General features: G+C 41.8%; 1 protein-coding gene across 3 annotated transcripts in view; it reads right to left on the bottom strand.

Annotated features, from left to right (window-relative positions):
- Positions 1-26,105, bottom strand: part of LOC112152352 (zinc finger protein 536) — a 40,903-nt gene extending 14,798 nt beyond the window's left edge. For 2 of the 3 annotated variants that reach the window (XM_024281871.2, XM_024281872.2), the window contains exon 1: positions 10,984-13,366. In XM_024281871.2, the coding sequence (XP_024137639.2) occupies positions 10,984-12,541 (1,558 nt within the window). In that variant the 5' untranslated portion in view covers positions 12,542-13,366. Of the gene's footprint in view, positions 1-10,983; positions 13,367-25,620 lie in introns of those variants that run through there. The other variant, XM_036212582.1, reaches the window with a different exon arrangement.
- Positions 26,106-27,305: the final 1,200 nt, after the last annotated feature.

The following is a 27,305-nucleotide window of genomic DNA, read 5'->3' as shown; positions in this document are numbered from 1 at the left end:
CATCCACTCCAGCGCTGTTTATTTGTGCTTCATACTTGAGAAATGGCACATCCAGCGCATAATTCAAAAAGTACAAAGTGTGTTATTGTGGGGAATGACAAAGGGTAATTTTTTCTCATTTCAGCCGGTGAGTAATATCCATCTGGATGCAAGATTTGATCTCGCACGCCATAACTTTTAACTAGAATAGTTGCATTACCTGCGATAATGCTACCGTGAATGCCTTTTGCTGAAGATGGTGAAGCTTTTTCCTGAAAATTGTGACAAAATTTACTTTAATTGGTGTAAACTATTTGCAAAAATGTTAAATATGCTAAAAGATTGAACATTTCATTAAAGAACTATTAAAGGAGGCTGAAGTTGACCTAAATTACTGAAAAAATGTGGTAAAATTGCCTAAAAATCCACAATACATGCACATTTTGCAAAGATATTTAGTGTGTTGCTTAAATGTGAGATAAACTCCAAATTAGCCCAAGAAACTGTAATACATGCCAATTTAGAAAAAAAAAAAAAAAAAATTCTAGCTCATTGCTTTGAATACTAGCTAAACTCCAAAACAGCCTAAAATTCCTAAATAAGTAAAAAACTAGACTGTTGCTAAATTAGAAGCTAATCTCTAAATTGCCCTATAAATACCTCAGTAGATAACAAATTAGCCAAAAATGTTTGTATGTTGCTAAAATATTTCCTAAACTCCAAATTAGCATAAAAACCTCAGTAGAAGCCAAATTGGCCAAAAAAAAAAGCTAGCACTTGCTTAAGTACTAGCTAAACTTCAAAACAGAATACAATTCCTCAGTAAACTAAATGACTCAAAAACATTAGCGTGTTGCTAAAATAGGAGCTAAACTCTAAATTAGCTTATAAAAGCCTCAGTAGATAGTAAATTAGCCAAAAGCGTTAGCATCCTGCTAAAATATTTGATAAACTCCAAATAGCATTTTTAAAACCTCAGTAGATGCCAAATTAGCCAAAAAAGCTAGCAGTGGCTTAAATTATCCAAAAAAGCCTACAATTTCTCAGTAAACTAAATTAGTCAAAAACGTTAGCATGTTGCTAAAATAGAAGCTAAACTCTAAATGAGCTAAAAAAAAAACAGTAGATCACAAAGTAGTCAAAAATATTTGCTAAACTCCAAATTAGCGTAAAAAAAACTCCAGTAGATGCCAAATTAACCAAAATAATTCTGACTCATTGCTTTAAAAAGTAGCTGAAATACAAAATAGCCTAACATTCCTAAATAAGTAAAAGAAAACCATAGCCTGTTGCTAAAATAAAAGCTAAAGTCTAAATTAGCCAATAAAAACCTCAGTAAAAAACACTAGTGTGTTGCTAAAATAATTGCTAAATTCCAAATTAGCATAAAAGAAGTAGATGCTGAACTAGCCAAAAAAAGTTTTAGCCTGTTGCTTTAAATACTAGCTAAACTCCAAAACAGCCTAAACTTACTAAATTGGTCAAAAACGTTAGCATGTTGCTAAAATAGAAGCTAATCTTTAAATTAGCCTAAAATACCCCAGTAGATAACAAATTAGTCAAAAACGTTAGCATGTTGCTAAAAAATTGTCTGTGTCTGAATGTTTGCAACATTACTATAAAAGATGAAAACATAGCCCATGGATATATTTAAAACTTGTTGCTATTGTACTTAAAATTTGAAATTCGAAGACTTTCTCATTCATCTCTCTATGGGGGACATTTTGCTCAATATTTTTAAAACTACAAAGTTTATGAATACCAAAAGTACAAGCAGTAATGTCCTAAAAGAGCTGAACATTTTGGTATCAATTTGCTTACTAAGCATTCACACAATCAAAGTCAATGTAAATGTCTTCTTCCCTGTGTTTACCTACACTTGCATCCCCATGGCTGTGGCAGAGGCCCCCTGTGGGGTTAAACGCTCTCCCTGAGACCATTCGGAGTCAGTGATAGTCTCAGACCTCCGCCTTGAAACAGCCCAGCTGTTTCGCTGCCATTCCAATTACAGTAAAAGTCATCTGACGCCATTAAGCCACAAATATTGGCAGTTTATTGCCCAACACTCTCCTGGCATTTGAAGGTCAGGTCATACATTATACTGTGTCTTTTAAGGATGCGTCTGGGATGGGGAGATAAACCCACCACCATTAATTTAATTCTATGCATATTGATGCCTTATTGTTCTTCTTTAATGGACTAATACCTGACTTACAGCAGCGATTCATCCTCGCCACAGAAATATCAATTTCATACACCTCAAGATCTGACCCTGAGGCTATTCTCAGAGGTAAATCCAAATCTAATGATCTGTAGTAGCAGCAGCTTCACTTTGTTTCCAACTTTAATAGAGACTTTTAATAGAGAACGCGTCGTTTTCCTGCTGAACGGCGGCAGTTTCCTCGCAATTACAGTTTACGAAACCGTAAAATAACACCCACACGTTAATTAAATTGAGCTCCACCTTAATGAGATTGAAAAGTCACAGGTGAAATGGAAAAATCCTGCCCTTGAACTACAGAAGCCGCCGCCTTCTCCCGCCTGCAAATGTTTGTGTGTTTTCTTTAAAAAATCGTGTTCGATTTAATGTCTGCGTACATTAAAAGTCTTCAAGAGCGGGAAACAGACTTCAACGGCTGCCACACCCTTGTCTCCAGTAACAAAAACTCCAAACAGCCTAATGGAAGTCCTTCCGACACGCCATATATCTCAATTATTCTGTGGCTTAAATTACGATGACATTACCGGCCCGCTCCCAATGCAGAAAACACATATATCTGACCTCATCTTTCAGCGTGGACCTTCTTAAGCCCATTTGCCAGCCTTCATGGGAGCGGTAAAACAACACAAAGACTAAAGACTCTGCCTTTTCTCTCCTCCTTTGGATGGGTGCCATCTTTGTGATTGCCTGGTTCATGCTAACTTAATCAGTTTAAGATTTACTTACAGTGCCGAGGCTCACATTATGTGAGGGGAGTAATTTTAGAGCTTAGATTTATCAACCAAAACTCCAATTACTGCATCATTACAAACCCCAGCCTCTCTCACCTAACACAGAGCATCTAATGAAGTGATGCATATGAGTTATCCATTCCTGCTGCATGTGCCAGGTGGAGGAAAAGGCTAAATACTAAAGATTAATAAATAAATATCTCTGCGGGGGAAAAAAAAAAAAAGTGCAACTGGTGATTTATTCGCCACGGAAACGGGCTTAAAGATTTACGGTCGTATATCCCCGTCAATGCAATCACACTCTCACATATTATTTGCTTACACGGGCATTTGGCAGTTATATTGTAGATATCAAACTCTATATACAGCAGAGCGCTGGCTCTGCCTCTATATGCATAATCAAGCACCTGAAATGAAAAGCACAGATACATGTTGCCTGGTTTGGTTTAAGATGAAACAGAGTGAGAGTCACACACAAGACTGGTGAGAAAAACAGGGGCACCAGATGTTCTTTGATGTTTATAATAGCATATATTATTAATATTAATTAGACCACATAGTCAATGACGCATTTGGGACGTTTCCAAGTCAATTAAGCCAAATGGCATTCAGGAGACGGCGGAACAATATTTCAAGGCAGGTGTTCAGAACTCCCTGGGTAAATCTTTTTATCTGCATGCTAGGAAAACAAGCATTTTGAGCTTAATTTGAGCCTCATATCTGCAATAATAATTAAAAAGAGGATTAAAAGACAGAAGTGAGAGGGAGACGGAGGAGCCAACAGGTAATCAGTTCAGACGAACCAGTGAGACCGACTGATACGTGAGGAAGAGGCGATTGTTCTCGCGGTTCAAAGATGCTTTCACACATCACAAAGAGAACAGACTGATGCCACTGGAGCAGGCAGATGGAAAGTGATAGTCTGCGCAGCCGCCCTCTTTATCTGCGTAGACCTGAGCTCACGTTACTGTTGCCACAAACAACTATTTTAATAGTTGACTAATCGGGTCATGCACAAGGTGGATGTAAAGCACACATCTTAACCATCATTAGCTTTAAATTAACTAGTTTGTGGTGTAGTGGTAGGGCGGTCGACTCCTGACCGAAAGATTGGGGGTTTGATTCCTGCCTTGCCCGCCCATGTGTCGAAGTGTCCTTGGGCAAGACACTGAACCCCAAATTGCCTCTGGTGGAAGGTTGACGCCAGTGTTTGGCAGCGGAGCCACCACCAGTGTGTGGATGGGTCTGTGACTGTGAAGCGCTTTGGGGCTTCGAAGGAATGTAGAAAGCGCTATACAAGTGTACGCCATTTACCATTTAAAAACTAGATATATTAGATATATGAATTTGGTCGCTGAAGATGCTGAAATAGATGGCTGAAAACGCTGAAGCTGATAGCCAGCTAAAATATTAAATATCAAATTAGCTTCAAAAATAAAAAAGCCAACATTAGCAAAAACAGCTAGCATGTAGCTGAAATATTAGCTAAACTCCAAAAATAGCCTAAAAACGTAAAATAAAACTTAGCCAAAACAGCTAGCATATGGCTGAAATATTAGCTAAACTCCAAAAAAGCCAATAAAATAAAACAAAGCTTAAATTAGCCCAAACAGCTAGCATGTAGCTAAGTTGTTAGGTGAACTCCCAAAAGAGGCAAAAAATTAAAAAAGCTTAAGTGAGCCAAAACAGCTAGCATGTGGTTGAAGGATTAGCTAAAATAGCCAAAATAGCCTAAAAACAGCTGATTTTTTTGCTAAACTCCAAAACAGCCTCAAAATAAAAGAAGCTTAAGCTAGCCAAACAGCTAGCATGTAGCTGAATTTTTAGCTAAACTCCAAAACAGCCTCAAAATAAAAGAAGCTTAAGATAGCCAAACAGCTAGCATGTAGCTGAAATATTAACGTAACTCAAATAATAGCCTAAAAAGTAAAAAAAAGTTTACGTTAGCCAAAACAGCTAGCATGTAGCTAAGATATTAGGTGAATTCCAAAAATAGCCCCCCCCCCCAAAAAAAAGCTTAAGTGAGCCAAAACAGCTAGCATGTAGCTTAAATATTAGCTAAACTCCAAAACAGCCTCAAAATAAAAGAAGCTCAAGCTAGCCAAACAGCTAGTATGTAGCTAAAATATTAACGAAACTCCAATAATAGCCTAAAAACTGAAAAAAGTTTACGTTAGCCAAAGCAGCTAGCATGTAGCTGAAATATTAGTTAAACTCCAAAATAGCCTAAAGAACCCTAATAAATGCCAAATTAGTCCAAAAAGCTAACATAACACCATTATAACTTTCAACTTTACTAAACTCTGACCCTATATATAATATAGAGTAAAGACTAATTGACTATTAAATTAATTGACAACTATTTGAATAGTTCGACTAATCGTGGCAGCTCTAGTTACCGTCGGCCGATCCTCCTCACCTCCGTCTGCACTGGACGCTTACAGTAAAAGCGGCATCAGTGCGAGGACAGCATCATTACATGCTGTCTGCTCATTGACCTTGAGGTTAAGAGTATTGAATGGGACTAATTAATAACTGTCAGCGCATTTACATTTCTTAAGTTTTTTGTTGGGATCTAAGTGGACTAATGTAGGTCAGCGGCCTGCAGCGTGTGTCTTTTATCAGTTTACCACGCTGAGAAGAGAGATTTTTCTTAATCTCACTTCATAATTAAGTAAATTTGCCAACATGGATGTGTGGAGATGTGATGTGCGGCGTCCTGCCTCCATTCAAATCAAAGTGGGATTTCAGCCCCAGATCTAAATCCATAGCAGGAGACAAATAAAGGCTCTCCCACTCTTGACAGCTATGACTGTACTATATTTGCAATCCATATTGAGAACATCAATAACTTCATGACCACCATAGGCTGACTATGAATAATGCAGCCGGTAATTCTGGACCAATCAATGTTCCTCAAGCTGAACATCTGGCAGTGGTAATTTTTCCTCAGAAAGCAGTCTTTCGCTCGCCGACTTGATCAGTTACACCCCCCCCTCACCACCTCCGAACAAACTTATCCCCGTTATTAAACCCTCATCAAGTGGTGCGTGTTCTCCATATGTGTAGGATTTACCTATCTGTCCTGCAGCAGACCTGTGCGCTGAGCCCGGGCCAACAGCGTGTGATTGTGTTAATTAATCTGTCATTGTGAACGCAGGGAGCAGCTGCAGAGGTCTCTGGGATATATTGTCAGAGCTAAACAATGCGGTGCTAAGCCCCCAGAGTGAGTCTACCATTACACAGGACTAAGAACAGAGAAGGGAGGAGAGGAAGAGGAGGTGGGGGGGGGGTTGCCTGCAGGATCCATCATTGACTAAAGCAATGACGCCTGACCTTTACAATGAATTAGTTTCCATGCTTAATATTGACTGAAATTAGAGTCTGATACTGAATGTGGCATCCTAGAACTCAAATCCTCGGCTAGCTAGCCGGCCGCCATAAATGTTTCTGGAAGTGACACCACATGGTCTGGGAGATAGCGGAGGAGAGGGAAACTAAAAACAACAGAGCTTTGAGTATGTTCCTTAAAGAGCAACCAGAGAGGGATTTGGCCATAAGCGCAGACATTTACATGTAAATATGCAGATACGAGTATGCGTGTACAATACGCAAACAAAAACGTCTAACTGGATTAGACCTGATCCATTTATCTCTGCTATACGGACATCATTTAAGAGGATACTGGATCAAATCCCACAAGAACTGTAACCACTGCAACAATGAAATCAGGAAAAAAAGCATAATAAGCCACGGAGAACTCAAAGTTTGGTCCGTGGTGGTAGCTGTACTTTAGGCTCATGATGGCGTGTTAGCAGGATGCCATGACAAGAAAGGCATCTAACCGTTGAGCCGAATCATCCAAACCACCAGGTGGAAACGAACACTATCAATAAAAATACCAGGTGGTAGATCAAATCATAAAAATCACTGGGTGGTATATATCAAATCATTAAAAACACCAGATGGCGTGCATTAACATCTTGTGCCCCCGTAGGCAAAGGGGTGGGGATGTGACAGATATAAAATAGAGGGTACTAATTATCCCCACATTTCAACATGATGCCATTATCTTTAAAAGCAACAAAAAGACCTCATGGATGAAGCCTTCTCTGCTCTGCTGTTGACCCTCATTTCCTGTTTTAAACAGATTCTGACAGAAAAGCTGAAACATTTTAAAGACGGAATGAGAGCAAAAAATGGGACTTAAAAATGAGGACTTTTGATAGATTTAATCAAGAATCAGAAAATCATATCATTGAGATCTCGTTAACGGTTGAAAAGCTTCATCCAACTGACTGAAAAATGTTATTTGGTAGCTTATGCCGTCATCACAACTGTCCCTCTAGGTCATGTGTCAAAGTCAAGGGCCGGGGGCCGGATCCGGCCCTCAGGGTAATTCTATCCTTCCCTCCAGATCCTTTTATTGTATTGGTATTAATAGCCCAATGTTGTCTTGTCCTTATTTCTAACTTGTATAATTTTGACAAAATATATTTTTACAGAGATTAAAATATTGAAAGCTATTTAAGGTTTTAGTTGATTTATTCTGGAATAATATTCCTGAATTTTTATTATTCATGTTAAAAAGTTATTGTTTTAAGTTTTAAAAATTTGCGTCATTCTAGCTGTTTTGGCTAAATTAGGCTTTTTTTTGTTTTTAGGCCGTTTTGTAGTTAGGCTAATATTTACACGCTAGCTGTTTTGAATAATTTAGGCATTTGTTTTTTAGTTTTAGGCTATTTTGAAGTTTAGCTATTTTTTTCAGCCACAAGTTAGCTGTTTTGGCTAATTTAGAGTTTTTTTGTTTTTAGGCTGCTTTGGAGTTAGGCTATTTTTCAGCTACACGCTAGCTGTTTTGGCTAATTTAGGTTTTTTTGTTTTTGTTTTTAGGCTGTTTTGGAGTTTAGCTAAGATTTCAGCTACATGGTAGCTGTTTTGGCAAATTTAGGCTTTTTAAAAAAGTTTTTAGGCTGTTTTTTAGTTTAGCTAATATTTTAGGTACATGCTAGCTGTTTTGGTTAATTTAGGCGTTTGTTTTTTCAGTTTTTTAGGCTATTTTGGAGTTTAGCTAAAATTCTAGCTACATGCTAGCTGTTTTGGCTAATGTAGGCATTTGTTTTTTTTTGTTTGTTTTTTAGGCTATTTTGGAGTTTAGGAATTTTTTCAGCTACATGCTAACTGTTAAGTTAAAGTTAAAGTCCCACTATTTGTCACGCACCTAAGTGTGTGAAATTTGTTCTCCGCATTTGACCCATCCCCTGGGGGAGCAGTGAGCTGCAGACACAGCCGCGCTCGGGAACCATTTGGTGGTTTAACCCCCCAGTCCAACTCCTTAATGCTGAGTGTCAAGCAGGGAGGCACTGGGTCCCATTTTTAAAGTCTTTGGTATGACTCGGCCGGGATTTGAACCCACGACCTTCCAATCTCAGGGCGGACACTCTACCACAAGGCCACTGAGCTGGTTTTGGCTAATTTAGGCTTTTTAAAAAGTTTTGGAATTAGGCTAATATTTACACGCTAGGTGCCCACCATTTGAAGATGGATCGTGGAGGACAAATGAATAATTTTGATTTGTGTCCGGCCGGAATTATGCGTCACCGAGTCATGTATCGTAATGTAGGTGTGAAAAAAAAGCCTGGAGCAAGATTTACCAGATTTACACCACTTTGATGTTTTTTGCCAAACTTCTTACGGCTGTAGGTGGCAGACGTGCGCTAGTAAACATTAGAAGAAGAAGCTAGCTCGTCCAGTGTGAACACCGTGATCAAGCCAGTTGCTGAACGTGTAGAAATGAGGAAATGAGCCAATCAGAGTGCAGTTTGTGTGGACATTCTACCAGCACTTACGTATTATGTGCACACTCCTGTGCGCGGTCAGTACGGAGCCAGTACTCACACCTTATTAATGACTAGAGTTTGACATAATGTCACCTGTACGTCCATTATCTGTACAAATACATTCCGATACACTTGGCTCACCTATGACAATGGTATGTTCCATTTTCATGACGCCCCTTAAGGTGGCCGTATGAACATTAAGGGACCTGTAAGACACACCTGTGCTCCCCTTAACATATAACCCCTCCTCAATGACCTTCTTAGTCTACTAGCACCCTTAAAGATGCATGTAACAAAGGCTTTAAAGAGAAACCAAACACTAAGTCAACTTTCTTTTTTGGCTGTTGGCCTCAATAAATAGGGCTTTACAAGTGCTGTCTCTTGGTTTTTGCCAAATTAAAATACAATTTTTTTAATTCCTTCAAATATAGTTAATACGTCTGTATTCTGCCTCCTACAGGTTGAAACGAGGTATTACAGTTGAATTTTGTGATAGGTCAACTGGTGTAAATCCCAGAAGTTTGACGTCATCATGCTCTGCAACTCCAGTATAAAAGCCCCGCCCATCTTTGATTCTGTAACGTGTTAGCTTTAGCATGGCTCGTAGCCAGGTGTATTGCCTTCAGTTGTCAAAAATCTACTGGCTTACACAACTTCCCAGTGGAAGTTAGGGAACTGAAGTTAAGTGCTATTAGCATTATATGCAGCAAACTTTGTCCTGGTGATGGATTTGTAATGAGCATTTCACTCAGGTTTGTTTGCTTAATATGTTAGCCTTTATCAGCTATGACGCTAGCAGCATTTTACCACTCTCAAACACTAATTTTTAATTTTAGGCTAATTTGGCATTTAGTTTATATTTCAGCTACATGCTAGCTGTTGTTGCCTTTTTTCAGTTTTTAGGATAATTTAGAGTTTAGCTTATATTTTATTTTTAGGCTAGCTGTTTTGGCTAAATTAGACATTTTCCATTTGGGGGGGGTAATTTGGCATTTAGCTAATATTTCTGCTATATGCTAGCTGTTTTGGCTAATTTAGACTTTTTTTGTTTTTGTTTTTTAGGCTAATTTCGAGTTTAGCTTATATTTTAGCCTTGCTTTTTGGCTAAATTATACATTTTACTTTTTTTTGCTAATTTGGCATTGAGCTAATATTTAAGATGTATTCTAGCTGTTTTGGCTAATTTAGGCTTTTTCTAAATTGTTTAAGCTATTTTGGAGTTTAGCTAATATTTCAGTTACATACTTGCTGTTTGGCCTATTTAGATTTTTTAAGTTTTTTTAGGGGGCTGCACGGTGGCGCAAGTGGTTAGCGCTCTCGCCTCACAGCGAGAAGGCCCCGGTTCAAATCCCAGCTGGGACCTTTCTGTGTGGAGTTTGCATGTTCTCCCCGTGCATGCGTGGATTTTCACCGGGGACTCCGGCTTCCTCCCACCGTCCAAAAACATGTTTCATAGTTTAATTGGTGACTCTAAATTGTCCCTAGGTGTGAATGTGAGAGTGAATGGATGTGTGATTGAGGCCCTGAGACAGACTGGCGACCTGTCCAGGGTGTACCCCGCCTTCGCCCATCAGTGGCCGGGATAGGCTCCGGCACCCCCGCGACCCCGAACGGGATGAAGCGGTCAGGAAAATGGATGGATGGATGGAAGTTTTTTTAGGCTAATTTGGCATTTCACTAATATTTTAGCTAGTTATCAGCGTCAGTGTTTTCAGCTATCAGCTTCAGTGTTTTTAGTTATCAATTTCAGCATCTTCAGGGGCCACATTAAGCTTACAGCATTCAAACTAGCATTATCCCAGGTAATGCTATATATCTAGTTTTTAAAATGTTTTATTATTATTTTTTCTGTGAAGATTACAGAAATGAATTATTTAACATTTGACAATGTGTGGTTTTCTGAAAAACCCTAAATAATTTTGTTTGGGCTGTGATTGTTACACCTTTTCTGTTAGCCTACATACTTACCCCGGCCCCCCTCACAAGAGAACGTTTGGGGACCCCTGGTCTAGAGCATTGATATATATTACTGGATTGGCCTTTGCCTATTCGCTGCCACACTTCCGCCACTCAGTCTGCCTCCACTAGCCCTGCCCCCTTTTGGGGCATTTTTCTAATTTGAGCTCAGAATGAACTCAGCCTCCAACTGCCCTGTTTGGTTACCCTTTAACCTTTTTTTTTGCATGAAATCATGTTTTCTTTCCTGATTTACCTGCAGAGGGAGAGGAGGATTGAAGCGGATGCTCAAAGGCGCCGTCGGCCTCCGTGGTCATCTCTGCTGGGCCTTGGCTTCCTGGTCTGCTGAGGACTTTGCCTTCCGGGTCACTGAGACCCAGTTTCCCATCCTCTCCAGAGAGGCTCCTCTCACTCAGGTAGGCGGAGCACCTCTGCTGCTGCTGCTCTTTAGTACTGAACATTTGCTGCTCTGCAGGCATCCCAGGTGTTATGATCTGCCATCCTGCGTACGTGCTGCTGTTATTCAGAGCATCTCTAGTTGAGATGACTCTCTGTAGATATTCCATGCTGGTGGAGCTCAGAGGAGGTTGGAGGTGATTGAAGCCCAATAAAGAAGAACTGTCTGGATCCGTCAGAGATCCCGGGCCTGCGGACACCATCCTCCCTAACATTTCTCTCACCTTCACATCACCGCCTGCTGTGCTCAACATGCGGTGATAATCGGGTAAATCAGCGCGCTCAGACATCAGGAACCTGCTGTGGATGCGAGGGATGTACTGCGAGTAGATGCTGTTCTGAAGATCTGGCGTTAGGCCTCCCGCGTCGGCGGAGGAGTTGTGGTCACCCGGGAGGCTCTTGGCCGCCAGCTTGTTGAGGTGGACTTTCATATGGTTCTTCAGGAACCAGGGCTCCTTGAAGCGGCGGCCACAGATCTGACAGCAGTGCTCAAAGGAGTCCTTGTGTTTCCTCATGTGACCTTTGAGGAACCAGGCCTGGCTGAAGGTCTGGCCGCACACCTCGCAGGGAAACTCGCCCGCAGGCTTCCCCTTATCGCCCGCCGGGGGTTTCTGCCCCGAGCCCAGATCTGCAGTGATGTGTGTCATTTCCACGTGCCCGATCAGCTCCTCCTCCTGCGCGGCGGCGAAGTCGCACAGCGTGCATTTGTAGGGTTTGTGGAGGATGCGGATGTGGCGCTCTAGCTCCTGCTGCTTCCTGAACTTTCCTTTGCAGAAGGAGCAGCGGAAGCCGGCGGCGTGAGCCTGGAGGGGCTCATCTGGAACGGGCGTCACCTTGGGGTGGGCGGAAGCGCCGGGCTGCAGGTTTGCAGCGGCAGAGCTGCTGAAGAACAGAGGTTCTGCTGGGATGGCGCCCTGGATCAGGGATGAGGTCTGAGGCTGCTCGGCGCCGACGTGACCCGCCCTCATCTGCCTGTCTCTGAGGATGGCCCGCTCCTCCAGCTCGTGGAGCAGCCTGCTCTCCTCCCGGACCCTCCCGCGGCCCTTACCCAGAATCCCTTGCTTGTGGGTGCGAAGGTGTATCTTGAGGTTTCCTTTCTGCGCGGCACGGTGGTCGCAGTACGGACACTTGAAGGGCTTCTCGCCCGTGTGCGTGCGCATGTGGAGGGAGAGGATGCTGTTGAAGCGGAAGCGCTTCCCGCACAGCGGGCACGGGTACTTCCTGTTCTTACGGTTGTCCTCCTGGGTGGAGGTGACGATGCTCTGGCTGGTGACCCTCAGAAACTGGGAGAGCTCCACCCTGCCGTTCATGCTGCTGAGAATCCTGGCATCCATGATTTGATTGGCCAGAAGCGCCATCTGGCAGTGAGCTGGGTGGGCGAGGGGGGGCTCAGGTTGCGTTGCAAAACACCGGCCAGGGTTATCTCTCCGAGACAGTCCAGAGAAGAGTCAGCACTTAGTTACGACAGGATGTGGATTCATTGCGTTCTCATGAAACTCCGTTTGTTTCTCCGATCTGTGGAGACAATAAAAGGAAACATTAAGTGCGTTCGGCCACAAACGTATGTATTATTCAAAAAAAAAAAAAAAAAAAAAACTTGCAACAGATGCATCAACAGGCGCACGTACCGTCAATCAAACCTATAAATCTTCACTTCTGCAACAGTTTTGTTGTGCCAGTGATGCACCACAAATAGGTCAGGAAATAGAGCAGCGCAGGTTCTAAGTCTGCTCATCCTGTGTTAAGTTTACCTGTGGTTTTAGATTATTGTTGGAGACTGTAAAAATGCTGATTATGTCTAACCACAAAGGCTTCCTCAACAAATATCTCATCTGTGCTAAAGTGTTAAAGTGAAAAAATCTTATCTCGATCTCGTGTTGAAATGGCGCAACACTGAGTCACAAACAGACTTCAAAGCGTGTCTGCTGCTACTTGCCCCTTTTTTTCTGCATTTCACAAATCTTTGAAAGACTTTAAAGCAAAGATTAAAGTAAACAGTTAAGCTTTTTCAGCAGGTCTGCTGCATATTTGAATAAAACCTTTCCTGGGATAATTATGTCACAGGAGTGCAAACAGAAATAAACAAGCTAATGATGGACGCAAAAAAAAAAAAGTTCAGCTGAAGAGAGGATTTCCAAATGAAAGCCACCCCCCCCCCCTCCTCTTTACCAGCTTCATTTTTCTCCGACTGCAGCAACAAAACAAAGCTTCAGATTCTCATGGTGCCACAATGGTAGAGGTCACACAGGCGCAGCACCAAAGGGCGCGGAACAAAGGCCGCACTGTCCACCCCTGAATTAACGCAGGCTTACATCATCCTGGACTGCAACCTCAGTCAGTCACGAAAATGATGTACACAAAACCTCACAGATAAAAAGTTGGCAGGCTGGGGGGAGAGGGGGGTGTTTTTGTGAGAGCTGGTTCTAAGCATGCCACAATTCAATGTAACCATATGGCGCTGACCTAATCATAACTGACAGGAAAAAGTCTGCAAATTGATTAGATTACAGTCATTAAAAGTATTATTGTATTTGCTGCTTTTAACCCTTTAACACCACCACACAAATCTTTAACATACTGTAACTTTTCAACCGTTAACACAATAATTCCAGTAGATTTTAAAGGAGAAAAGTGGCGTGATAACGGTTGAAAACTAAATCAAAGAACACTAGAAAAGTTACATTACCTGCCGTAATGCTAGTGTGAATTTTGCTGAAAGTAGTCGCTGAAGATGCTGAAGCTTTTTGCTGAAAATAGTGGCTAAACATAGTTTAATTCCTGAAGGGATTCACTGAAAAAGCAAAAACTATTTGTAAAATGTAAAATTTGCTAAAAGACTGGATGCATCATTACATAACTATGAAAGAGCGCTGAAGATGAACTTCTAGTAAAATTGCTTAAAAATCTCTAATACATGCCAATTTGGCAAAAATATTTAGTGTGTTGCTTAAATATGAGTTAAACTCTTAATTAGCCCAAGAAAACTTGGTAGATGCCAAATTAGTTAAAACCAGCTAGCTTGTTGCTAAAACAGTGGCTTGACTCCAAAATTACTCAGTAAACTAAAGTAGTCAAAGACATTAACCTGTTGCTAAAAAATAAGCTAAACTCTAAATTAGCCTATAAAAACCTCAGTAGATAACAAATTAGCCTAAAAAAAGCTAGCACATTGCTCAAATACTAGCTAAGCTCCAAAATAGCCTAAAATTTCTCAGTAAACTAAATATGCCAAAAACGTTAGCATGTTGCTAAAATATTAGGTAAACTAAACATGTTCAGGGTCTCGATGTATAAGCCCGTGACCATGTGACGTATTTTTGACAGTTTGTGAACAGGAGAAATTCATTTTCTAAACAAAAAAAAGTCGAAAGTAAAACAAAAAAAGTTGTATTCTAAAGAGACAAAGAAAAGTGGTATTCTAAACGAAGAAAAGTCGTATTCTAAACAAGGAAAAGTCGTATTCTAAACAAAGAAAAACAATAATAGTCGTAAAAACCGATGTTTTTAGCCAAAAACAAAAAAAAGAAAAAATGTCATCTTTTAGCACGTGTCAAACTCGAGGCCCGGGGGCCGGATCCGGCCCTCCGGGTAATTCTATCGGCCCTCCAGATCATTTTATTTTATTGTTATTAATGACCCGATGTTATCTTGCGTTTACTTTTAACTTGTATAATTTTGACAAAATATATTTTTGGGGAGAATAAAATATTGAAAGTTATTTAATGGATTTTGGAGTTTAGTTAATGTTTTAGCTACATGCTAAGTCATATTCTAAACAAAGAAAAACAAAAAAAGTCATATTCCCAAGAGACAAAGAAAAGTCGTATTCTAAACAGTGAAGAGTTGTATTCAAAACAAAAAAAAAGTCGTAATCAAAACAAAAAAAAGTCGTATTCTAAGCAAAAAAAAGTCGTATTCTAAGCAAAAAAAAGTCGTATTCTAAGCAAAAAAGTCGTATTCTAAGCAAAAAAGTCATATTCTAAACAAAGAAAAGTTGTATTCTTAACAAAGAAAAGTCGTATTTTAAACAAAGAAAAGTCGTATTCTAAGCAAAAAAAAGTCGTATTCTAAGCAAAAAAGTCGTATTCTAAGCAAAAAAGTCGTATTCTAAGCAAAAAAGTCGTATTCTAAACAAAGAAAAGTCGTATTCTTAACAAAGAAAAGTCGTATTTTAAACAAAGAAAAGTCGTATTCTAAGCAAAAAAAAGTCGTATTCTAAGCAAAAAAGTCGTATTTTAAACAAAGAAAAGTCGTATTCTAAACAACGAAAAGTCGTATTGTAAACAAAGAAAAACAAAAAAAGTTGTATTCTAAAGAGACAAAGAAAAGTCGTATTTTAAAAAAGAAAAGTCGTAAACTAAACGAGGAAGTCATATTCTAAAGAGACGTGTTAAACGTAAAACTAAATTTTCTATTCTTATTTTTTCCGCACAAAATATTAATGTATGCACAACTCCGTATGTATGAATACGACTTTTTCTTAATGAAAACGTTTCTTTTTGACCGTTATCTTCCCCCATACGACGTGGAGATGCTGCACAAAAACCCTCTCAGATCGTGAGTGGGCGTGTGCGCAGATCAATGCAAGGACGCGGGGCTGACCTAATCGTTTCTGACAGGGAGAAAGTAAGCCAATGACATTAGCATACACTGGATCAGATGGAGGAAATTAGTCCTCCTTTGAATAGCTGAGCACGGCGAGAGGCGCGGACCCCCTCTGCAGGTGTGTCTGCGTGGACGGGAGTCCGGCGTGAAGCCTCTCCTCTGTCGGAGCGCATTAGCCTCCTTTTGGTGACGACTGCGCCTGATGGTTATGAAGAACCGTGTCACGGCGGCGCCTCTTAGGTGTGGCCGCACGCTGATGGTAAAGGAGCAGGTGTGATTTAGCTCAGGCAATAAGGGGGAGACAAAAGTGTAACACACACAAATGTGGTTAAAGCAGCCGGGGGTGGTGGGGGGGGGCTGGACATTCAGGATGGTTTTGGATCAAACATTACATTTGTCTCTGCTGCTGCTGCTGCTGCTGCCAGGAAAAGAAGGTCCTGTAAAGGATTTAATCAACTGGAGATGGAGAAATATAATCATTCGGTTTGGGAGCCGCTGAGGTGGACGGACAGAATTCAAAATGGGGGGAAATTTCTGAACTTCTGTCAGGTAGGAGAATGGACTGATGCCAAAGGAGATAGTTTGGGTGTTTTCTCTGAGTTTTACGCTGAAAATCTATGTTCTAGATGAGTAGGTGACTGAAAACAGGAATGCATGCCGTGCATGTGACTCTGATGAGTATCTTTGATGGGGACGGAGTTGATCTGATGCTAAGATCTTCAACAGGCAGACGAGGTCAACGTGTTCTACCTAAGAAAAGTGAGATCAAGAGAAGTTTTCAGTCAAAAAAAAACTCCCGTTTCCTGAAGAAGTTTCACACACTTTTGAGCCTAAAGTGATCAGACAGTCTTCTATGAAGATTAACTGATAAAAAAATGCTGTTTTAGGTGTTTCTACTGGTACTTGTGGCCTTTTTCAGGTGATGGAGGACATAAATAATAAAAAAAATAGGCTCAAACGTGCGTTTCTGAGGCTGTGACTGAATAAAGATTATCTAGTGCCCTGGATTTTAAAAGCAGTTCGGAAACCATGCTCTCTAGGGTTTGGTATCAGTAATAATTTCCAGCATCTGGATCGGTTCGATTCCGTTTTTTTTTTTTCTATTTTATTTGATCCACTCAATTCAATTTGATTCAATTAAATTTTGAGTTTACACATTTGTTTAGAAATACATTAATAATCTACTATATGATTTGAAGATATCTATATGAATCTGATAAAGTTCACATACTGTAAATGTATTAGTGAAATAATGATAATATCATTCAGTGTTACATGGATTCTCAAACCGAGAAGTTCCAACGATTGTTCTGCCTCTCCTGGAGGGCGGTTCAGTTTGGCCACTAGGTGGCGATCGCGCTATAGCATTACACCTTATCCCATAAGAAGAAAATAAGAGCAAAAACTAGTTTTATACCACAAATGGTAACTTAAAAAGAATATTTCCTTAAAAGAGTTTGGAAAATTCATATAAAGATGTTCATTTAGTCAGCAATGTATATCTTCATCGACCAATCATTAGCATTAGCCATCTTATGGGAAATCTCATTATACGTTAGCATTAAGCTAACAGACTTTAGCATTATGCGTTAAATTGATCTCTACTCTTTATTGATCTATTAAGTTTAGATTAATTCAAATCAATTATTCGGTTTTAACAACCCAGCCTTAAAACACGCTATTTTTTTTTTTTTTTACGACAAATATGATGTCACCAAATTTGTGACTCCAGCGCTTCTTATAGTAAAAATGTTAATAGATTAATAAAAATGACATTTACATTCTTCTTTTTTTGGCAAAAATTACTCAAACACAATTTATTGTGGTCTATATTCGCCAATGTAGCAAACATTGATGCACTCTGGTTTTTTGCAAAGACTTCTGGGAAATTTCTAAAGCACTCGGGTTTTAACTGTAGATTCGGACAGCACTACATAGTGAGTATTGATAGAATTCAGACACATCCTCAGTATTTCTTTATTCATCTTGTTATGAATCATGAAAAAATGCTTTAAAAATGTACATAGAAAAATCGCTGGGCGGGGCCACAAGTTCCCTGCTCCGCCCCACTCTGATGCAGATAAATAGATCCATGAACGTCTTTGTTTTCCTCGTCTGAGCTTGAATCTTGATGTACAGCTGATTTTGGTTGCACCGCTAATGTTAGCTTGGGTTTGAGGGGCTGTAAGCTAGTGGGAGAAAGTGTAAAAAGATGGATAATGGGAAGGGGGGGCGGGGTTGTTCCATGTCACATCCACAACCCATATGTGAATTTCTGATAAACTGCTATCCTAGAAAGCGAAACAAGTTTTTGGCTAAAAACATGACAAAGATCAATGGGAACGCTTTGGAAATAGATCAGGAGATGATCGGAGTGGAACTTTAACCCTTCCACTCCAAAACCCAACAAGAAGATCGTCTTTTTCTTGCTTTACTTTTTGTACATTGTGCATAACAGGAACTTAAAGAAGATTGAAGAATAATGCCGTAAAGAGGAACACGTAAACATTTAGCGCTATGTTGGTGCTTTCTAATGTCGTCATCACTGCAGGTCAGCAGGTGGCTACAGTGACTCCGCCCCAACTGTCCCGTTCTATTTTTCCATGGACCTACAACGGATGGGGGCCCTCAAGAGGTTAGAACTATAGTATAGTCCAGGGGTGTCAAACTCAATCACACAAGGGGACAAAATCCAAAACTAACTTTATGTTGCGGGCTGAAAAGGATAAATATTTATTGAACATTCTAAAACTTCTTCTTCTTTTCCTTTCGGCTTTTCCCTTCAGGGGTCGCCACAGTGAATCAGTTTCCTCCATCTAAGCCTGTCTTCAGACTCCTCCACTCTAACACCAGCCACTTTCATGAACACTCTAAAATTAAATCTTTAAAACTTTAAAACCGTAACTTTTTAACATAATTATGAACTAGATATATAGCATTACCTGCAACGATCCTAGTTTTAATGCTGTAAGCTGAATTTGGCAGCTGAATATGCTAGTGCTGATAGCTGAAGATGCTGAAATTGATAGCTAAAAACGCTGAAGCTGAAAATTACTGTAGCTAAAATGTTGCTGAAATATTAGCTAAACTCCAAAGGCCTAAAAAAACGTAGTAAATGCCAAAATAGTTCATAAAACTAGCAGAATGGTAATTTTTAAAACTTTAAAACTGTACCTTTTAACATATTTATGAATAATAAAAAGGCAGAAACATTATTCTATAATAAATCAATTTAAATCTTAAATAACTTTCAATAATTTATTTTCCAATAAATATATATCTTTTAAATTATACAAGTTAGAAATGAGCCCAAGACAACATCCGGCCATTTATAACAATAAAATAAAATAATCTGAAGGGCCGAATAGAATTACCTGTAGGGCCGGATCCGGCCCCTGGGCCTTCACTCTGACACATTCAAACATAGAAACACCCTAAATACCAGACCGTATGGCTCAGTGGAAACTAGGCCTAAAGCTGCGTAAGTGGACCGGTCCACTTACAGTGATGAAGACAGGTGTTTTCCTCCACCTGAAGCTGCAAATCATCTGATAGCCCATAACTCTGACTGATTGGGGAGTTTAGGGGAGGGTGGGGGCTGGCATCCCGTCCACACCAGACTCCATCATCGTCCGTCCTTTGACTCCTGAACGGTTGGCAGCTCCAATCACAGTTCAGAATGATGGGATTGGGTCAAGTATTCATGGATTGTGGTGAACCACAATGAGTCGGTTGAATATTTAAGTATTTCTACGCTTGACTTTGAACATGCGGACTAAAAAATCCTATAAAATGTTTTCCTGTGGGACCGGAATTAAAGTTATGATGGCTTTCAAAATTCCTGGAATTCCGTGGCTTACAGCGCCGCCGAGGACAAACGCCGCATTCATCATCACAAAGCGGACTTATGTGCGGACGGTCGGAGGCCGATGCCCACCTGCATCTCACCGCAGCCCACGCACCCGCCCGCAAAAACAGCTGGCCCCATCACGCAGGAGGGCGGCCCGAGCCCAGCTGCCCACCGTGACCCCCCACCAAAGATAGTGCCCATATACTTTCTGACAGGCAGATTAATGAAAGCCTATAGGAGCTCTTCTGTAGGCCCCCCAAAAGCCTGACGGAGACAGAATAGTCTAACCAGCACCATTCATTACTGCGGGAGCACAGAAAGAGCACACACAGCACTGACAAAACAGCTCCTTGTGAGTAATAGCTAAAGAACTCATAAAGGAATACATACACATTTGTTGTGGCTGCAGTAAATCTATGCCACTCCTTTTACAACCATCAGAAATCTGGCTTGTGCCCTGTAAAAAAAAAAAAACAAATCTGGCTCGCACGTTGTTGGGCGGCGATGTGCCGTTATTTAGGAGTCAGCTTTTTCATATGTTCTGTGAAAAGAGGCTTTCGATTAATTTTGTTTGTCTCAGGCCGTAATGCAGATTAGTGGCCTTGAATTCAAGGCAAAAGGGAAAATAAGCTCCCGTGGCAACATGCTTAAAGCTACAGGGGACGACATCTGCAAGTCAGAGCGAGAACAGCAGGTTTGCTAAGAGGCCACCAGCTGTGTGAGTCTGTGTGTGTGCGGTTGTGTACCTGTGAGAGCTTCAGCACGGAGATACCAAGAAAACCTGCCTGTCCTTGTGTCTGCGCGGTTCACACAACCTTTGCATTCCTGCGTCGCTCCTCCACGCCGGGGACTCACACATCGCCTGGCGGTTCCACACACGTGCGTGGAGGAGGTATTTGAAATCACTAATGTGTAAACAGTTGCTCCTGTTTGCAGGGACCACCTGTTCTTTCTGGACACAAACAAAGCTTTGGCGGGGTGAAGTAGCAGTGTGGGGAAGCCTGTCCACATGGTGTGGGGCGGCATCAGATGGTTGGGCCCTGCGTGGCGGCGTGAAGCTCCGAGGGAGTCGCGTTCCGCGGGAGAACCTCGTTCTGACGTCTGTCCAGTCACATGACGGCGGCGTTTTAAACATGTTTTTGTGGCATTTTTCTCATGATTAAAGACAATGAAGCCTTAAAGTCCCACTCCAATCCTCTTTTGATCTATTTTTAAAGCGTTTTTATTTATGATTATGATATTTTTAGCCAAAAACAAAAAAAAAAACTGTCATCTTTTAGCACGTGTCAAAGTCGAGGCCCGAGGGCCAGATCCGGCCCTCCGGGTAATTCTATCGGCCCTCCAGATCATTTTATTTTATTGTTATTAACGACCCGATGTTATCTTGCGTTTACTTTTAACTTGTATAATTTTGACAAAATATATTTTTGGGGAGAATAAAATATCTAAAGTTATTTAAAGGATTTTGGAGTTTAGTTAATATTTCAGCTACATGCTAGCTGTTTTGACTAATTTATGTTTTTTTTAAGTTTTTTTAGGCTGTTTTGGAGTTGATCTAATCTTTATATGCTAGCTGCCTTGGCTAATTTAGGCTTTTTTTTAGGCTGTTTTGAAGTTTAGTTAATATTTCCGCTACATGCTAGCTATTTTGCCTAATTTGGGCTTTTTGAAAAAGTTATTTTTTATGTTGTTTTGGAGTTAATCTAATCTCTACATGCTAGCTGTTTTGGCTAATTTTGGTTTTTTTTTTAGTTTTTTTTTTTTATGCTATTTTGAAGCTTAGCTATTTTTCAGCTAAATGTTAGCTGTTTTGGCTATTTTAGGCTATTTTTCTTTCTTAGGCTGTTTTGGAGTTTAGTTAATATTTCCATTACATGCTAGCTGTTTGGCTAATTTAGGCTTTATGAAAAAGTTATTTTTTTGGCTGTTTTGGAGTTGATCTAATCTCTACATGCTAGCTGTTTTGGCTAATTTAGTTTTTTTTTTTTTTTAGTTTTTTTTAGGCTAATTTGAAGCTTAGCTATTTTTCAGCTACATGCTAGCTGTTTTGGCTAACCTAAGTTTTTTTGTTTGTTTGTTTTTAGGCTAATTTGGCATTTAGCTAATTTTAGCTGTCTGTAAGGTTCAGCATTTTTAGCTATCAAATCAGCATCTTCAATGCTCAAATTCAGCTTACAGCATTCACACTAGCATTATCACAGGTAATGCTGTATATGTTGTTTATAATTATGTTAAAAAGTTACAGCTTCAAAGTTTTAAAAATGTAGTTTTAGAGTGTTTAATAAATGTTTATCCTGTTCATCCCGCGACCTAAGATGTGTTTTGGATTTTAGCCCCTTGTGCGGTTGAGTTTGACACCCCTTTTTACGGCATAGTTTCTGCAGAGCGGCATCAGAAATTCACCTTTGAGTTTTTGACACCGCATAAACTTAAGTTAATATCCCATCAACCGTTTGTTTACATTTTTTCCACTAGCTTACAGCCCCTCACAGCTCATCTTAACATTAGCGGTGCAACAAAAACGGCGAGAAACGTCAGAGCTATCCAGTCGTCCAGTTCTGATCCAGATTCCAGCTCAGACGATTAAAACAAAACCGTTCAATGATCTATTTGTCTGTAAGTTGATGCATCAGCTCCGCCCCAACTGTCCCGTTCTATTTTTTATGGACCTACATGGATGGGGGTCCTCAACTGCTCAATGGGTCCATTTTACAATGGGAATGTTCAAAATACTGGATTGAACCGGACAGTGGAAGCAAAGCTTTAGGTTGGAGTTGTGAGGGGCTGTAAGCTAGCAGGATCATAGACTCCATGCTAACAGTCCCATTTTCCCAATTTCTGACAAACTCCTGCCGCTCTGCAGAAACTATGTCCTAGAAAACAACACCTGTTTTTGCATTTTTGGCTAAAAACGACGTTGGCGTCCTCAAAAGACGCTTTGAAAGCAGATCAAATGGTGATCAGAGTGGGACTTTGGTGTTTGCAAATGTGGAAGGAGCAGGAGAGAAACCAGAGTTGCAGAAGCACTCGAAGGCACTAAAACAAAAGTCATTAAACGAGTCATCACAAAATCACAGCAGGACTCTGGTAATACCACTTACAGTAGCTCATTAAGCTATGGCATCCACAGGAAAAGAAGAAGTGCAAAACAAAGAGCATAATCCAAGGCACATTAGCCGGGCTGATAATTCAATGAACTCTCATTTGGCAGCCATCTTGCCCTTGTGATGGTCTTTTTTTTCCAGCAGATCTCAGACTCCACCGTGAAGTTCTACCTCTCTCGGCCTCTCTCTCACACACAGCCTCCTTCCTTCTCTCTACAACAACAAAACATCCACCATTAGACAACGGGGTACCAGCGTAATTAGAAAATGACTTCCTTTGCAATCCTAGCTAAGTAGTTTACACACTGTAATTACAGGGACAAAATCATCTTTTCATCATTCCACTGATTGAGCTCATCAACCCAGTGGGATCCCAGGACTGAGCTCAGGCAACATCTGGGCTAAGAGAATTAGCCCCTCAGCCTTGCTCAGTGGCAGGCGGAGCGGCGTGGAGGCCGGACGTGGTCAGGGGAGTGCACCGTCACCGGTTCCCACGCCTGGGAAGCTCCCGCATCAGCCGTTCACTCCCCTCCGGCTCAGCGGAAGATCGACCTTGATGTGCGGCGATACATTTTTCATGGTGGGGGGGGCTCTGCTGTTCCCAGGAAGCGCACGTGGTCCAGGAGCTGAAGGTGAAGTGGTTCTGCCGGGCTGCGTCCTGCCGATGGATGGGATGTGTGTGTGCAAGTGTTTAATGTGGCAGCTGTTAGCCTGGTGGATTTTCACTAATCACTCTCTCCTGATTACTATGATGAGTGTATGATGCTCTTAAATAATCAACCCGCAATGAAAAAAAAAGAAAAATAATTATCATCATCTCCCTAAGTAGTGCAGCTGCACCCGCCTGCAATAATTACAACTAGAACAGGGCGCCTTCTCTCGTCACTTACAACCACTTATTATTAGAGATAACGCTAATTGGTGCAGTGGTGGGCGACAATCCTTCAAGGGGTTCATCATAAAAAGCCAAACCTTGAAAGTTATGGCCCATTAGAGGTCTTAAAGCCAAGGTAGGGTATTAAACACGGCGTGCTGAGACACGCCGATAACATGAGCCGGGGGAGTAGTAGACGTCCTATCAGTAGCCCCTCCTCGCCGCCGTGCCCTCACTCCACCCTTCCCCCATGCATGGTATCAGCCTGGCAGACACAATTAACATTTTCATAAAAACAATTCCCTGCCTCCAATAGTCCAATGTAATTTGTTTTCCATCTCTGTTCATTAATCATTGTTTAAATCGGTGAGCCATCCCCTCCACTCTGCCATCTGCACTCAGCTGTGCTACAGATATGACACCTTCCCTCTTAATGGGAGCTGACAGCCAGGAGAGGAGGCCCGTGGAAAATAGCTTCCTGCACGCGCTCTTCCACCTCACACACCGCCAGCAGGTACCGCCGGGGTATTTAATGGGCTCCGATTCATCTCAACGTCACATACAACACTACACGGCACCACGGAGGGGAACCGGATCACCAGAACCGGGCTCCAAACAAAGTCGAAATCTTTCTTTCTTCTCCGGTTTAGATCCGCGTTTCTACAATCTGCTATTGTTTTCCTGGAATTGGGAGCAAGGTTATTAATTATTCACTGTTGTGTTCTCACTGTATGAGGGGGCTATGCTTTTCACTGGGTTGCCTCATAGCTCAAATACTTAAGGCCATGATGCTCGGGCAAATTTCACCAGGCAACATCACAGGGAGGGTTTTTTTTTTTGGCTCAAAGTTTCCTGAAGAGTTTCGGAGTGATCGGAAGTGTTCCGATTGGATTTGAAGTTTTCCAGCTCACAGGAAAGACAAATAACTTTTGCCTTTTCCTTTTTTTTTCCTTCAATCCTTGGAGCGGTTTTAAGCCCCAACAGCCTCAGCATTGTTGCAGGGAGAAAATCCTGCTCAGTGTGGTGGCATGAGGGTGCCAAAAAGTTCATCTGGCCTGTTGATTTCACCACGGATTACAGATATTCCCGTCACGTGCCTCGTGTTCAAACAAGTGCTACTATCTGGGGAGAAAGTTGCCAAGCGGAGCTTTATGGTGTGAGCTTTTATGAGTTTACAGCAGCATAATGAGAAAACAGGCTATAGTTCATACCGTCCCATCCAATTACACCCCCCCCCCCTTTAGGAAAGATTCGAACCATTTCCTAAAGGTGACCCCCTCCATCCATAAAAAGGCCTCAGAAAAGCAGACTGACTTGTTCCTCTTTCTTGCAGCGGCAGTAAATGATGTGTATATTCAAAGCTGAATATTTCATGTTGATTGATCGTCCTGACTGCCACCCACCTGCTCCTCCTCCTGTCCCACCGGAGCTGGCACGAGGAGGATTCCGTAATTGAGAAGAGCAGAGCATGGTCTCTCTTTGCTCACATATGACAGATGGGGCATCATCGCTTCAAAGGAGAGCATTTGGAAACAGGATGAGGATGGGGGGGTGATGGGGGGGGGCTTTCAAAGTATAGCTGTGCCACTCCAGCCTGTACAGCAGGTGACAGCCACAGAAAGGTGACAATACCTGCAGGAGGATTTATTTTAGGCAGAGCTTGTAAAAACATCACCTGACGCACAAGTTTTTTTTTTTTTACTTATTCATCATCCATTTTTACGCGCGTGTCTGTCATCCTCTTATCATCTCATTTTGTATCGTTTCGTGAAAAAATGTCCCAAACAATCCGGTTAATCATCGATCTGCACCGAATCGGTTCCAGCGGGAACGGGTAAAGGTTCCCACGCTGCCGCCGCTTCTCTAAATTCACCACAACTTGCGCCATGACTTCAATAAAACATAAATAAACCCAAACCCACCGGAAGCGTCACCGGGAGAAACTTTTCACTAATAACTTGATCCATCCGCGCGCGCGGACGGACGGACGGACGCGTCTCTTACCTGGACAACTTCCGCGAGGCTCCGCCGCCGCTCGGTGACAGATGGAGTTTGGGGGGGAGACTGATGTGGAGCGGGATGACTGAGTGACGGGCGCACGCGCGCGCTTGATCATGAACGCCCAGCGCGCAGGAGGAGAACGCCAGCTTTCCCTCCTTCCAAAAAGAATCAATAAAAAAAGATGCCCCGGATCGTCGGCTGCCGGTGGAGCCGCAGAGCGCTTGTATTTCCAGTTGAAGGAAAGCGGTATAATGCAATCTCATTAAGAAAAATGACTCGGGATACTTGGACATGTCCTGAAGCTGAATGTCTCCCTCATCTGGCCGCTGGAAGCCTAACAGACTGGCTGGCACCGTGCGTAAAACGCGCGCTGGCGTCTCCAGGACGCACACGTCCTCAGTCCTCTTTTTAAAGAAGATATTTGAAAGAAGGATGAAGTCTGGTAGATGATTAGATTTTCTTTGACGGGGTTCGGGCGGATTCTGTGCGGAGGATGTTGCAGCTGCTGTCTTCCGGTTTGTGTCCAAAGCGCGCGATTCACTGGAAGAGAAGAATCCAGATGAAATGTTTCTAATGTGCTCGAACTTGTTCCCATGAAGCTACTCCCCCTGAAGCTAACTCATCATGAAGCTTCTCCTTCTGAAACGTTCTCCTCCTGAAGCTTCTCACCATGAAATTCCTCCTCCTGAAGCCTCTCCTTCTCAGACTTCTCCTCCTGAAATTTCTCCTGAAGCACACTCATCTTGAGGCATCTCATCCTGAAGCTTCTCCTCCTGAATCTTGTCTTCCTGAAGCGTCTCTTGCTGAAGCTTCTTCTCCTCCTGAAGCTAACTCATCCTGATGCTTTTCCTCCTGAAGCTTCTCCCCATGAAGCTCTTCCTCCAGAAGGTGTCATCCTGAAGCTTAATCTCCTCCTGAAGCTAACTCATCCGGAAGCTTTTTCTTCTGAAGCTTCTCCTCCTGAAATTTCTCTTAAAGCTCACTCATCTTGAGGCATCTCCCCCTGAAGCTTCTCCTCCTGAAACGTTCTCCCCCTGAAGCTTCTCCTCCTGAAACGTTCTCCCCTAAAGCTTCTCCTCCTGAAACGTTCTCCTCCTGAAACGTTCTCCCCCTGAAGCTTCTCCTCCTGAAACGTTCTCCCCTGAAGCTTCTCCTCCTGAAACGTTTTCCCCCTGAAGCTTCTCCTCCTGAAACGTTCTCCTCCTGAAGTTTCTTCCTCTGAAGCTTCTTCTCCTGAAACGTTCTCCCCCTGGAGCTTCTCCTCCTGAAACGTTACCCTCCTGAAGTTTCTCCCTCTGAAGTTTCTTCCTCTGAAGCTTCTCCTCCTGAAACGTTCTCCTCCTGAAGTTTCTTCCTCTGAAGCTTCTTCTCCTGAAACGTTCTCCCCCTGAAGTTTCTCCCTCTGAAGTTTCCCCTCCTGAAGCTTGTCCTCCTGGATCTCACTCATCCTCCCTGATCTGGCTCATGGTTTCAGGTTTCCACTCCCCTCGTTGGAGCAGAAAAGTGATGTTTTCAGGGGAAGAAGCATCAACAAGCGTTCGTCTTTTCCTCCGCTCTCCACCTTAATTAGCAGATTAAGTGAAGCCCATCTTCTCCTGCGAGGCCACGACTGCTGGCTCCATCACTGGTTTAAGTTGCGGCGCAGCAGATTCTTAATCTCTTTTTTTTCCAGTGGATCCTGTTGTACC

The sequence above is a fragment of the Oryzias melastigma genome, linkage group LG6 (genome assembly GCF_002922805.2).
Source record: "Oryzias melastigma strain HK-1 linkage group LG6, ASM292280v2, whole genome shotgun sequence".
NCBI lineage: Eukaryota > Metazoa > Chordata > Actinopteri > Beloniformes > Adrianichthyidae > Oryzias > Oryzias melastigma.
Note: the sequence above shows the minus strand (reverse complement) of the source record. Positions and strands in the feature narration are given on the sequence as shown.